General features: G+C 39.0%; 1 protein-coding gene across 5 annotated transcripts in view; it reads left to right on the plus strand.

The window, feature by feature from the left end:
• Nucleotides 1–15,901, plus strand: part of plxna4 (plexin A4) — a 240,005-nt gene that overhangs the window by 150,280 nt on the left and 73,824 nt on the right. For all 5 annotated transcript variants that reach the window (XM_044185778.1, XM_044185781.1, XM_044185780.1 and 2 more), the window contains exon 5: nucleotides 1,019–1,119. In XM_044185778.1, coding sequence (XP_044041713.1) covers nucleotides 1,019–1,119 — 101 coding nt within the window. The remainder of the gene's footprint in view (nucleotides 1–1,018; nucleotides 1,120–15,901) is intronic.

The raw sequence follows: 15,901 nt of genomic DNA on the forward strand, positions 1-15,901 counted from the left end.
TTCCCATGTGGAGCCAGTGGAGAAAGATGGAAGCTGTCAAGCAGTTACAATTTAATGAAAATCAGTGCTGATACAAAATACTTTGTATTCTCACTTTACATATTAGTTTGGTTTGTTTGTATGTTTGTTTTTGCAGTTAATGTGTATTTGGCTGTAAATAGTGCTCGAAATAGAAATAACATTTTGTTGGAATTTATTTTGTTGTCTGTTGACTAGATGGATGTTGTTGTTACTATTCTTACAAAATAAAGGAAAATTAGGAATCTCCCATCATAGCTGCAACAAAGTTTTATAGAGACAATTTACAGCTATCTTAAACATTGATGATAATAATGTGGTTTTGATCTGAGACATTCAGAATGCAAACAATAATGCAGCAATAAGATACTGTATGTTGTGTGAGTAAAATGTGCAATAATCACTGTTGACCTTTCCACCTACACATACTTTGACCATACAGTATCTGATTGCAACAAGTTCATGCCTGTAGAGGTTGTCTGAAGTACTTTGCTACATTTCTAGTAGATTAGATAAAATTGACCATTATCCACTGATTCATACTCCCTGTGCACCTTGTTTCACTCTATTTTTGAGGTTTTGTGTTACCTGTAAGCCATTACCGACGTACATGGAATAGAAATTCATTGTGCTTGTCTAACCTGAGGAGGATTTTTGTAAGTTGGCAAGTAATTTAATACAGTATTTTGATGCCCCTAATCCATTTATTTATTATCATAAATTCATCCTTCATTTCTCTGTCAGTCTCTCTCTCTCTCTCTGAAACACAGACAAACACACACACACAAAGTAAGCATGCAGTTATATTCTCCATATTCCTCCTATGACATAACTAAACAATCTAGCTCTTACATGTCTTAATACATTTCTCTTGCATTTCACATTCTCTGTTGGTCTGTTGGTTAATATTTTTGATTATCTTCACCATTCATAAATGCAAAAATGTAAACCTGGAATGTCTCTCAATCGTATTTAATCCTTGTTGTATGTTTCTCTGCAGCTGTCTAGGGTGCCAGTGGAGGCCTGTGGTCAGTACTCAACCTGCAGTGAATGTCTCGGCTCAGGAGATCCCCACTGTGGCTGGTGTGTCCTGCACAACATGTAAGTTCTACTAGAACAATATTTGTGCAATATTCTGTGTAATACTCCTGTGCAATATACCCTTTTCAGTTTAAAATTCCCTATTTATTGATATTGATATTTATTCATACCTCTATTACTGCTGTGCAATATCCTCTGTCTCATTATAACTTTAATAAGCTACACTTGACAGTTCATGCACTATTACCTTATACCGTATTATTATCATCAACCGGTAAACCCACTTTGTACTTCACACTTATTTTATTTTATACTTATACCCACTTGGTACTTAATTTATTTTCTGACCTGTATTATAGTGTATTATATTTTTTGCTAGTACTTCTATTCCTGTGTGCACTGACGTGATAGTGAGCTGCTGTAACAAAAGAGTTTCCCCTCAGGGATCAATAAAGTATTTCTGATTCTGAACTGTATGAGTGGCTTTACAAGCCATAATACATTCTGGCCCTATCACATACATGCATTCTCCTTTCACAAACATATATTTTCACTCTCACATACATACATTCTTCTTTCACAAACATATATTTTCACAAGTTCTGTACGCAGATGTAAATCACACTCTCCTTGCCCCCTCACCTCAGGCCCGACCTTGAGGTTCTCAGCCAGTTACAGCTAAATGAGCTGCCATCTGTCTCTCACGCATGCATACATTCTTCTCTTACATGCATACATTTTCTTCTTACATACATGTATTATATATAATATTAAATGTATACATTGCATTACATGTGCATGAGAGCAAATCTATGAATGTGTGTGTTAAAATATATGAATATGAGAGCAAATGTATGAATGTGAGTGAGTGAGTGAAAATGTGTGGGTGTAAGAATGAAAATAAATGAATGTGAGAGTGAAAATATATGTTTGTGAAAGGAGAATGTATGTATGTGAGAGGGCCAGAATGTATTATCGGCCCTTCATAGAACTGTCATAGATGTGCACAGACACACACACCTATACAAACACACACAAAGACACACGCACATCTATATTTCTCTTGTTCTCTTTCATTTTTCAGGCATACAAACACTATATTTTCTCACTTCCTTCCAATTCATTCACAGCCTCAAACATATTAACCAGACAGTCTGGGGGGTGCTGTGTTTGGGTTGTTAGCCTCCCCTACCTCCATGACGCCTGGGCCCATGCCCAGCACTCCATCCCTTGCAGCCCTTGAGCATTCAGGGACTCCTCTAGCCAACCCAGGCCAACTCTCAGATTGCTTTCCTGGGGCTCGGCCTTGTGCCAGCGCCCCCCTTAGATTCATTACCAAACCTAACCACTGGCATTGTTTACCAGCCCTGAAACCAGAGCCTGGTGAGAGCACAGACACTGGCGGGCACTGCCAGGGCTCTGATGGGCACCACTCCAAACTCCAAGGAGTTGACACAAGGGGAGCGATAGCTTCTGTTATTGTATCTGAACTGGAAACTGTTGAATGAGATATCAGAGATTATCTCATTAACCACAATTTGCTCACTCTCTGCCAGGCTAACCTGTTCTCTTTTTTGTTTCTTGCTTTACCTTTAAGCTTGTCTATCTGTTGGTGTCATTCTCTCTTTCACAGTCACACACATAGATGTACACAATTTCACACACACCCCAGGTGCTGTCAAACCCTTGTCCCTCAAGATTGGAGTGGTAGATATCGCTTGCTGGGGGCAGGGAGATTTCCCACTCCACTGTAAATTGAAAATTGGTTTCTTGTGTTGGTGCTAGCCCTTGGGTAGTTTGTGCATTTATGTGTGTGTGTGTGTGTGTTTGTGTTTGTGTATGTATGTGTGTGAGGAGTACATTTAGGATCTTCATTCCTGCTGGCATGAGAGGACATGGGGAGGGCAGAAAAGCAGTGTGAATGTGAGAGGAACACTGAAACCCAGAAAGGAAGGAAGATGGACAGGGGAGGAGACAGACTGATTGATAGATAGATAGATAGATAGATAGATAGATAGATAGATAGATAGATAGATAGATAGATAGATAGATAGATAGATAGATAGATAGATAGATGGATGAATGGTGAGATGATAAGGGGAGAGAGGTTGGGTAGCAGACTAGTAGAGAATGGGCAAAAAAAAAGAAAGATATCAGGGTGGTCATCCTGGATACAAACTAAGAGAGAAGAGCTGTGAAAGAGGAGTGAAATGTGATAATTTGACAGAGAAAAGAGTAAGTTTGTATTCAGCAGAGTGATAGAAGGAGAAATAGAGGATGAATGTGTTTGAGGTCTCCAGGGTAGAAAGTGCATTAGCAGACAGAGGACACACTCTGATGGGTTATGGGTCACATACTAGAGGTTAGAGGCAAAGTCACACATGCACAGACATGCCCATGCATGAATGCGTAATGCATCAGTCCAGAGTTTCATATTTATCTCAATTTCTTGTATTGAAGTCCCTCTATACTCTATACTTTACCAAACATTAATCAACCATGTGGTGTATTCTAGCAGATCATTTAATTTAAAGATAATTTGTCCAAAGTTAAAGTAGCAAGATCAATGTAAACAACAAATTAAGGGCCACCAGTGAGCAGCCATCTTACAGATATTTGCCACTTGGAATGTGCTTGCAGTTTAAATCAAATCTTAAGTGTGTGTGACTTTATGTGAATATGGTCCACATGTGAGTTCATGTTCGCTTCTGTGTGTGTGTGTGTGTGTGTGTGTGTGTGTGTGTGTGTGTGTACAAACCCATTAACACCCTGGACATCCTCCCAGTCAAAGCAAATGGGTGGCTACAGATTGGCCTGTCACACTGATAAAATCGGCTCACCTCAGCTCACCCCTCTCTTTACTCACATACACACAAGGGCAGGCATTCACACACACACACACACACACACACTTTTCTTGCTGGAGAATTAATGTCAAGTCGCCAAAACGAGAATAGAGTCCAGAGAGAGAGAGAGAAAATAGCCAAATGCCACTTTAGTCGATCTCAGGTGTCTAGGTGTTTGACCATCACAAGGGCAGAAAGGGAGATTACAGGTGTGTGTGTGTGTGTGTGTGTAAGTGTGTGTGTGTGTGTGTGTGTGCGCCACACTCCCTGTCAGTTGGACAGACAGTTTTGCCTCTCCTTCACCTTTCTAGCACACAGACACATAAACACACATAAAATGCACCAACCCTCCTGCTCATCACTCTCCATCCCCCAGTTTGTGAATTCTTAATAGGGTCTAGGTGTAACTGAAGCCCCCCCCCAGAGCACCACCGCTACCACAGGGCAGACAGGACTCCTGCTTTAATCACTCCTGTTTGCCTGCGCTTTGTCATTCTCTGTTAAATTAAAAACTGTTAATCTCTGGCACCTCAGATTTAAGTCAACTTCCTGTAAAGTTTAAATTTTTGGCTATTCAACCAAATGTAGGCTTCACCTGGCATTGGAGTAGTCACTTACTACAAGCACTCTTGCCACATTAAAGTTGCCTAAATTAAAACATTGATTACGTTTGAGGAAAAAAAATTAACTGACAACAGTAAAACAATTGCCGAAATCTGAAGTGGTCTACAGATTACAACAAGCATACATTGTTGACTTGTTTAAAACAATGGAGGATGATTTAACAATACCCAGTATCGTGTGTTTGGAATGTGTCAAATGTAGAGCACTTCTGGACCCAAATGTTCCAGTTTTAAGTAAGCTTTTCTCTTACTCGCTATTTCCTGTCTTTCACAAATTTGATTAAATATTGATTTACAGATAAAACTCAGTGGGACAGGCTGTGGAAAATCTTTGCTAATGCTAGAACACCATGGAATAGCAGGCTACTAAATCAATGCTATACTGGATGTCACACACATGCAAATATATTTGCACACGTATAGATACATAATACTGCAGTATTCTGCACATCAACTTCTCCATACTGGTCAGTTTTGTTTGGTTTCTTGAGGATGATTATAAAATAATTAGCCCTCTGGACACATAAAAACACACACTGTGATTACACAGCCTCAAAATTTATGCTTTGTTGGTCCCCAAGCAAATGGCTCAGATACACTGTGTGTATGTACGTATCTTTCCACTCCATCCCTGTGCCCCCTTTATTTAATGACAGTCAAGTGAGGTCAATAGTGGTGCAGGACCATTAACAGACCTGATTCACAGTCTGATAGAGTATATCCCAGCAGCTCCTACAAACATCCTGAGAGAAAAATGTCCATACAGACATATGGCCAATCTTAGTAAAAACACAGAGCAAACACATTCAGTACACTAGTTCTCAATTTTCAGAATACTTTACAGAAAGTATTTTTAGATTTCCCTCGTCATCAATCTCTATTTTTTTAATCATATTTGCAGTCTCTGGAATCAAGAGACTTTAAGACATTCATAATACTGATCACCTTCCAAACCCCTGATATAGAAATAGGCAACAAGTGTTACAGTATACAATTTAAATGTGCTGAGGGATAAAGAAAGTTGAAGAAAGAAAAGAAGTACTATGTTGTAAGGTAGATAGTGTGACAGTGAATTAACAATGCATTAAAGTGTGTCCTTGGTGAATAGGTCTGACACATACATACCTGACCCAAAGACCTTCTCTCCAGGTATCTCAGCCATAACAAATGCAACATTTCCAATGTGAGCTGTACTATTTGATATTCAGAGGATAGAAATATTCATCCTATGTCCTTCAGTCTCCTCTCACCTCCACTTGAGGATCTTGGCAGAATAACATTTTTATTTATATTGCTCCAAGAAGTGACTCAAATAAAATAGACAGATTGTCACCTGAAAATAATAATTTTAGATAGATTAATAGATAGATACAGGTGTGAATAGGTGGATGTTGAACATAATAGAATATCACTGCTGAACAACAAACTCCTGAAAGGAGCAGTTCACTCAAATTATAACTTTTGCATTAATTACTCACTACTAATGGGCTATGATGCTGGATATTTGTACTCTTATTTTATGGGCATCAGAGCTTCCAAAGGTGGGAGTCATTGAATAACAGCAAAACAGCAAGCACTTGTACAGCGTCCAAGATTCCACTATCCACTTGTATGCTGAGTGCATTCTAAACATTTGTATTTTTACTACAGTGATGCTTAAAGGTGCTATTGATAACACTGATAACATCCAGCCACTAGATGATGCACTCCCCCTCCCCCCTCCCATTCCATTCCAGTGGTTGCCAGTTCATTGCACAACCTGCATATTTCATGGTTGAGTGGTGTGACACTCAGACTCAGGACGACTGTATGATCATGTCAGTATTTTAAGATTTTTATATTAACATGAGTATCGTAGTTGTTGAGCTCAACGCATCTGGCTACATGGCTAGCTAGCCACAAGTACCTTAGCAGAGTGTCTCATAATAGGGCTAACGTTAGACTGCTATATGCGATGACACCCTCAATAACAGTCATGTTTTGGGTCTAAACCCTATATATGTTAGACCCTGGCCCACTTCTAAATCCCCTCTGATACCCATCTTCGTTATATCATTACATTGTTTGAGGGAACTATAACGTTAGGTAACTGGACGCAATCGTCACTAATGCTAACATAGCTCATCAGGGATTGAAGCTGTTATTTTTCTAATTTTGACAATCTAACCGGTGACAACACATTAGTTAAGGTTGTTAGGACTATGGCTGTCGGTAGTTGTTGTTTATTTAGTTTAAATATGCAGAACTGTAATTTTATGGGTATTGTTGTTTGGACGATTATGCTAAGACAGCTAATATGTGCTAATGTCTGTCCGTTTTTTCCACACTAACTGGCAACTATACCACGTGATACCAATGTCGTTATACTATTGGCTCACAAGCCTTGTGAGAAGCAGGAACCAAATGTCAGACATCTCACACAGAGATAAACAAAACATTCATTTTGGACCCATCAAAACTTTTAAATTGATTAATTCACAATCATAATTTTTTTTAAGTGATACTTTTATTCCGCACCTTTCTAAAAGCTCTGTGGATATTTTTTTGTTTTGTTTTTTTAAATATTCCTCTACATAAAAATGTTATCAATATACAACCTTTAATAAACCACTATTACAAAATCCTCTCATGCTTGCCTGTCTGTGATTGGCCAGGAGTCCTGCTCAGTCATAGCTTGAATTGATCAACCTGACATTACAGAATGTGAATGAATGAAGCCAAAGGGAAAACCAATGAATGAGCGTGCGTAAGTGAATGACAGCATTTTGATGCTGGAAGTCCACAGGGTCAGTTCTGAGGTGCGTTGGAGAAAAGGGACAACAGATTGATGTATATTGGAGTATATTTTTTTGTGTTCATTTAAAATGCAATGCTATCTTGTGAAATGCTTTTCCTGGTCAAGGTTAAAGATATTTCTACAAAGAATAAAAATGTGAAAACAGGCACCCTGCCTAGAACACAGACTGCAGACCAAAGACTTAAACAATGCATCTTTAATAACATAGCAAAAAGGCCAAAACACAAGGAACTCTTGGAATTCACACGCACTCTCCCACCCACACTTACTTTGTGCTGGAAGGAGGGGTGTTGAGGGGAAGGATAGCATGCGGTTCATCTTCAAAGTGTTCTTCCAGATAGTTTGTTGTTCCCAATCAACCTTGAAATCACCTCACTGTTCTGAGAGCAAACAGAATTGCAAGCTCTCTCTATCTCTCACTTACACACACACTCTCTCTCTCTTTCTCTATCAACATTGCCTTTATTTACTCTATAGATCGGTGAGAGGAGCTGTTAGAGAGAACACCAGGGGAAGAGGAGAAAGGCAATCAATAGTACAGGGGAGGAAATCAACAGGAGTGGATAGTGCACCTGTGTTTGTGTGTGTGTGTGTGTGTGTGTGTGTGTGTGTGTGTGTGTGTGTGTGTGTGTGTGTGTCTCTGAGCAGTCATTGTCCTTGACAAACACTGACCATTCATTTAGAAAGGCAAATGTCTTCATTTATAGACATATGCTTCTATTTATCCTATCAACTGTTTATCCTAAATGCCCCCTATATATTCTTTGAGCCCACTAGGAAACTTTGCGTCAGTTTTCCCCCCTGCAGTTAGCCCTGCCACTGTTCCAGTAAACAAGAAAGCTTCACCTGTCAACCAAACTGTCTTGGCCTAGCAAACTCATGCTCATGCTCTCTTCTGCTGAGATGCACGACTTATGCTAATGTCTGTCTAGCTCGGCAGGTGAAAGAAAATTTTTCACTCATATCAGCCCCCCCTTTTCATCATTGCCCTTCTTTCCACTCTTTTACCGCTGACATTGCATGCCATACTCTGTCAATAAGAGGAGAGTCTCATAGAGGACTCGTACAGAAGATTACCTGTAAGGGAGTATGTAAGAAGCATAGTGTACACTAGTCCTATGTACAGTAGCAAACATAAATACAGTACATACATGCTTATGTTATGCATATGTATTGTTGATTCTACATCCCAGTGTTTAAATAAAATGTATGGATGTAAACAATTGACCTCTTCAGTATTCTGCATATTCGATTTTAACATCCTAGTTGTGTGATACGTGACTAGACCTAGTAAGGATAGTATTTATAAATCAGTCACAGAACATTATGCTAAGCCACTTTTAAGTCACTTTTCTATGACTGACCAAAAAAAGAGACTAATTTGCCAATACTTGTTGTTCCATTCAGCAAAAGCCTGGGGTTTTGTGTCTCACTGTTTTTGTAAGATGACACTAGTCTGACATGGCATATTCCTTTTTTTGGGTGTGTGGTTTCCATCTACACTTCAACCCCTCCAAGTAAGGCAGGGGCACTTCCGCAATAAGCAAATGTGCCAGAAATGTTACAGCTACGTTATGGATATGTTACCTCCCCTAATGCCAGTCTGTCAGCTGTCAGTTTTGTAAGTGGTTAACTAGGCTGTCAACGTGCCTGTCATGGGTGACAGCCAGACAGATTGGAAACCATATTTGGAGAAGTAGCATTGTCAAAATGAATGTCATCATATTTGGCATGGATGTTGAGAATATCTCACATTACTCTGTGCTATCGGTGTCAATTTGGAACAAGTGGTGCTAATGTTGCAATATCTTCACATTAATAATTGGTTTGACATATCTCAATCTCTGCGATAGAAGTAATATTCCCAGAGCGCTGAAATCATTTTCTCTTTCTCACTTTTTAATTTTCTTTTTCTCCTCCTACCCTCTTCCTCTCTTCACTATCATTCAAATCACACTTCATCTCCAGCAGGCTTATCATACACTATATTTTGGTGTGTACAGGATGTGTGTTTACACACATATTTATGTGTATCTGTGCTTCCACTAATCCACTCACAGTCTGCATATATTTGTTAATATTTTATCAGTTTCAATGTGTGTTTTGGTGCATTGTACCCTATTATACAATTTTCCTTGTGCATGCATGATCTGTATGCATTTGATCTGTATGTGTCAGATCCCAGTAACTTGTGTGTTCAGAAGCGTGTTTGCCCATAAATAGCATCACTCTCCATCTCCTTATAACTCCTTTCCTTTCTTCCTCCAAACACTCATAAACATCGATCCCTTCTTCCTGAAGTGGAATGGGGACAGTAAAGTCATCTATGCCATATACAGGAGAGTCCTTATGAATCAGTGGACCCAGACAATCACTGTGTACTGAAAAATGTTATGAGTTTGAATCTTGATGATAGCCTGTACAGTCACATTTTACATGCCTGCTTCTTACATTTTCCTTTGGAGTTGGTTTACCAAGATGAACAGATAATATAAAGCTAAATGCTTTGAAGAAGTTGTATTCTGGAGTCACACAATCATGTCTTAAACAGTTGTCAAACACATGTTCAAGCTTATTAAGATGATACAAAAAAGTTCAAGAAGTCATAAGTAAACACACAAAATGGCTGATAAAACTTGCAAGTCAAACTGAAAAAGCTTCTTGTCTTCTAAATCCTTTGTTTTCCAAAGATATCTTTGGTGCTGTCAAACAAGTAACCTTTTCAGAGGGAAAAGCTAATTGGCAGATCCACTGAATGGTTTTTCTTTCTCTCTCTCCCCTCGCTCATATTAATTCTGCACCACCGGTACCTGTTGCTGTGTCACAGTCATCTGTTACCTTAGTGTGCTCATTACTGTGGTATGCCACACTAATGCTAATTAAACTGCAGTTCCACAATTAGCATGCTACCAAGAACTCGTGTTTGGTTGTGGCGACCACTAGCCTCCCCCTGGAGATAGCCGTAAGTGCTTGAAAACACATTGTTGGCAGAGAAAGGAATTATTTACACCAAGTTTTTCCTCTAATGTTAATGTGAGATCTAACATTAGGCCAGCCAGCTTTAAGTAAAAACAGTATCTGTGAGCTCATATCAGAGGCCAAACTAGAAAGTAAGTAGGCTGATATTCCATATATAATCATTTATGTATGATAAATACCGGTTTGAAAGCATAATAGTGGTTGTGTTCACTAGTGTGCTGTGTAGTTTACATTTAAACTTGCCAGCTCTTACCATGTTTTATCTACTGCTGGCATCATGACTGACTGAATGGAAATGTCACTGACATACAATTAAAATTTGTTTATTGCTGAAAGAACCAGTAATGAGAAAAGCTACAAAAATCTGGAATACTATCTAAAGGTTAATTTATTTGTAATACAGACAAATGTATAATTTTAAAAAAGTTGCCTTGTAGAAAAACAATTTAATTTGTGGACTTTCTCACCCTCATGACACAGCCAAGATGCAAGGACAAGGAAAAAGTAAAGAGGAGATAATGAAAGGAAAAGAAAAAATTCACAAGAGATAATAAAGAACAGAAGCTTTCTGGTCAATAAAGAAATGTTAAGAGGACTGAGAAAATATTTTCATTGTGTTATCATTCATAACCTGAACTAGTCAATAAAGAAAAACAACAAAATCTACCAATAAAAACACAAATGCCAGTATCTTGACAAAGTTATGTGTTTGACAAAGTGTTTTGTTTTGGATTTTTTGAGCTAACAGCTGGTCTATATCAGCATATCCAGTCACTAACAGAGTACCAATGAAGGCATGTGTCAGTAGTAGACTTTTGAATCTCCTCTGAGATGCATTTTACAGATCAGAACATCCTCAATGATGGCAGACCTCAATCAAATTCCAGTTCCACCTGCTGATTTTTTGTAGTGCAAAAGACCTGTCTTTCAAATAATTACTGACCAGCAAGATCTTAGAGCTCTTGCATCACAATTTAAGCTACTTAAAATTAGTTGGAACTATGAGAATGCACTGCTCAGTCTAATATTGCCAAGTGGAGGAACTGGATTTGGTATTAAACAGTGCTAAAAATGACTTGGTCAACTCTCAAAGTTAAATTTATTCAAAGTTGTTTCTTTGATCTTGAGATCCTTGCATCCATGGCACTTGCTCTGATGTCTGTGCCCAGGGGAAGATGGCCATCCCCTGAGTATGGGTGGCTGGTTTCACCCTGCCTTACCCCCACCCTCCACCTCTTGCTGAATGCTAAGGGAAGTTGAGGGAAGGGAACAAGGCCAAGAAGTGACAGGGGCATCAGGACGGAACAGAGTGCTGCACCTCCCACTTCCCTCTCAACTGTCACCATCATAGTGTGAAGACACACACACACAAACCAGTCTACCTTGCCCCGACACACATGCACAAGCACATACACAACAGCTGCATGCCCACTTTTAAGTCAGGACCATTGCTCACTGTCACCTATTGTCACCCTACCACACAAAGGGAAACACAGACACTGGAAAATGGACATGCACACACAAACACACCCTCACAGTGGGGAAGGTGTCTTGCTTTTGTCCGGCAGAGCATGAACCAGACACAGGGACTGACATGAAACAGAGAGGATGCATGAGAGATGGGTTCAGTCAAAGGAAGTGAAGGTATATGGTGATGTATTCCATGCGATGAGAGCGGTGAGTGGGACAAGAGAGAAAGAGAGGTTACATAAATTCACATAAAGAGAGGGTGGGGATGAGAAATCTTCCAGTGAAGAGCATAAATTAAACTCTAGAAGCAGGTACTCTAGTTGATGATATGAGGGTAAACACGTATAAACACACACACACATACACTTCATCTTGACTATGACAGAGAGAACCTCTGGGAAAGGGTTCTCATGCAGGTCACCTCACATGTCTTGTATCACATAACTGGTGCTATGGCAACACCAGCATAGTAAGAGAATAATAACTATGTTATTTAATCCTACAGTAATCCCCACTGATTGTTCAGTATAAATAATATCAGATAGCACTGTCAGTGACATTGGGGTTATCCCAAAACAGGTGTGTTATCCTCTATCAGGAGTCAGGACTTGGGACTCAAAGGAACACTTTTGAGTATTCATTGTAACAACCAGGCATTTTTTTGCTTACATTCTGCTTTTTTTTTCTTTTCTTTTTTTTTTTTTTACCAAATTGCATTATCTTTAGTGTATCCTTAATATATAAGACTTTACAAACATGTTGTTTGCCTTTGCCATTTTTTTTTTTTTTTTTTTTTTTACTGCCAGCACCATTTATTTTGCCCTGCATGACTTAAGTTTTAAACCTGTCTGAGACTCTGAATACAGCTATTTATGAATATACTATATGGACTATATGATCAGGGTATCTTTGGAAATTAAATCTTCTTCGAAGTAAGGAGAAAATGGTGTTTAGAATATGTATTTTGTACTTTTCACAGCCACTATACTATACTATATCTGAGTCTATGGTAAGTATCCACTCAGTTAGAATAGGCATCATCTAGTGCTAATGCAAATGTTCATCAGAAATGATTCTGTTATTTTTATAGTTGCATGTTAGAAACCTTCAATGAATGAGGTAATATAAGATATGTCTGTATCAGGCCTTATACACTCTATACACATACTTCAGAGACCTCTAAGTGCCCTATTCTCTACCATAGAAAATTTATAGTTTCAGTGTGTTTTACAAACAGTGTTGTGGCTGTGAATAAACACACCTCAGCTCCACAGGTTGGATATTAACTGCCTGGATCAATAGTATCATATGCTGGTGTCTACAGCTGCACACATGCAAGATCATAACACAATATGTGGAAGATAAAAGCCAAGTGTACTATTGAGACCCCTGCACTTTCACCCTCAGAGGCAGTTATGAAAACATCATCAAAGAGGGGACCTTGGGAAATACTGTAGATGCAATGCAATGACATGCTGTTGTTTTCCCTTGTCAGTGTCTGGGCTTTTATTTTATGATTGAGAGGTTAGATTGTGTTTAGATGTAGTAATAAATGGGGCAGCGATATATGAGCTGTTTGGAAACATTCTAATATTAGCTTTACATCCTTTGTCTGTCTTATCCCATCTAAGCTATCACATTAGTTCAATTTTATCAACTTTAAATACAAAGCATGAGCAATCTTAGAACTCGCATGAACATTTAAAATTAAGTGTATCTATGTAATGAAGATGTACAAATAACCAGCTATAGTGTAGTTAGCTGGATGGTTTAAAAGTATAATTTCTGCAATGACAGTGTCCCCTCTGTCCTCTTTTGTGTCAATAAAATGCTCCTTAATTGTCTAATTTGTGTTTTCAGAAAAAAGATTTCTAAAACAAAATGATTCAATAATTCAGGTAAAGAATTCATAAAAGCTAATTTAGTAAATTACATCTGCCTTGTCGTCACACTCTTTAACCTTCCTGCTCCTCACACACACACCAACATACCTCTGAGTCAGACAGATAAAGCTGTTTAATATAGAGAACCTGGCCTAATGGTATCTTCAGGGGCAGCAGTGGCATCACATATGCTAGATAAACAGCGTAATAAGCCTTCCACACCATCCAACCATTAGATAGCTCTGCCAGGGATTTGTTTGTTTGTGTGTGTATGTGTGCATATGAGAGAGAAAGAGAGATGAAGGAAGTTGGTGGCACGGCTTTTGACAGCCACTAAAATTGCGTTGTGGAGGGTGAGGCACCAAAAGTCACGGCAGAGAGAAACAGCTGCTGTTTGCCCGCTGCAAACAAGTAGCTGACGATGATGCTGACGATCACCATCTATTCTACTGTGTTTGTGTGCATGGGAGAGAAATTAGGATTTATGGAGGTTGTTGGGAGTAATAAGTGATAATAACCTTAATTTTATTCAAATGTTTATGGACAAAATCAGGCTCTCTACCTGCCTCACTCTGTTTTTCATATATACATTTTTTAAGAGATCTCATACTGTATGGCTACCTGTGCAAACTCTCAACAGCAGTGTTCCTGTGTAATTTTCCGCTCAGCTGGTGTTCTTGCTTTGCTAGTACGTAAAGGGGATGGCTCAGAGATTTCTAAACTTGGGGGCAGTCACTCTGCAATTTCTATGTCTTTGGGTATGGGCTTATATGAGAGACACAGATTGTGTGTGTGTGTGTGTGTGTGTGTCCACAAACGGGAGTAACAGGGTCATGGCCAGTGGGCCAGGTAATGACTCTCCTACCGGCCCCTCCATGTGGATTTCTGCTCTATGGACCACTCTTAATGATAGCACAGGGAGGCACGCTAACTTCTGTGTGTGAGTTTGTGTGTGTTCAGCTGTGTTTATGTGTGTTCGTGGTCATGTACGAGTGAGAGGATGTAGCTTAGCCAGGCTGAACGTAGATGTGTGTGATTTGACTGAACCTCTGTGACACAGCTCCTGCCTTACAGTACCTTATACAGCCTCAGGCTATTAGTATGTATAGGATTCAATATAGTGTCTGATGCGTGGATAGTATGGTAATTGCGTTTTAGTTGGACTACAGAGTACCAGAGTAGATAGATGTACCTATTTGTTGTACACTGATTTACCACAAACAACGCTGGAAAGCCAGAAACACAGTTGTGTAGTATACAACAAATACTAGTCTTGTAATTTCACTGCAGGAGAGTTTTTTTTTTTGTTTGTTTGTGTACAGGAATATGCATGCATGTATAAGATTTTGTATCTTAGTGTATATATACATGTATATACTTGTTGACCACTTATGTGTCTGATACTTGTGTATACTGTATGTGTGTGTGCATGTGTGTATGTTTGTTTGTTTCCTCCAGTGACATGAGCATTTGATAGAGCTGAGGATGGCTGGATCTTAGCTTTGTGAGAATTTAATAGCTTTCATTTCCCAGCCTGCTTGACCTTCTCCATGCCTCACATTAGATATGCATTACACCTGAAGTCTCACATGGCCAGATACATCTGCACCCTCTCTTTAGTATATTCTCTCTCTACGCTCCCCTGAGCCCTGCAACCTGCGCCCCACAGATACTCGACTAGTTTCAGCCACAAGGGAATTATAGCCTGAAATTATACTTTGTCCACATTCCTTCAAAATACCAAAGAATACTGTATGTTTAATACTGACTTTGGCCATTGTGTTTATTTTTTGTTGCCATGACATTGAACAGTGAACATGATAACTCTTTCTAAAGTTTCTCTTTTTAGATGTTGGTGTTACTCTGTTTTTGCAGTTACCTGAACATGTGAAAGTTCTGCTCTTTGAGTTCACTTTATTCTCCCTGTTCTTTTTATGTAGTTTTCAATCATTTACAGGATATGTCCCATTATGCTGGTGCACATTTCAAACCCAAACTATCAATCAAAGAATGAGTGCTTGTCAATGATGTTCCTTTTTTAAGTTAACGGTTACCTTTTTGAAGATGGTCATTTTAGAGGGCTTGCAGAATAATATGATCATCTTGTATTCTAAACATTGTAGTCTATTAAATCGTCAAAAGGGATAACTTATAAATATTGTGTGATGAAATCTACGAGACCATCTAGTTTTGAATGGCCGTGACAGCCTCATCAGCAACAATTGCCGGGGCTAAAAATCCTTC

Source organism: Siniperca chuatsi, linkage group LG23 (genome assembly GCF_020085105.1).
Source record: "Siniperca chuatsi isolate FFG_IHB_CAS linkage group LG23, ASM2008510v1, whole genome shotgun sequence".
Lineage (NCBI taxonomy): Eukaryota > Metazoa > Chordata > Actinopteri > Centrarchiformes > Sinipercidae > Siniperca > Siniperca chuatsi.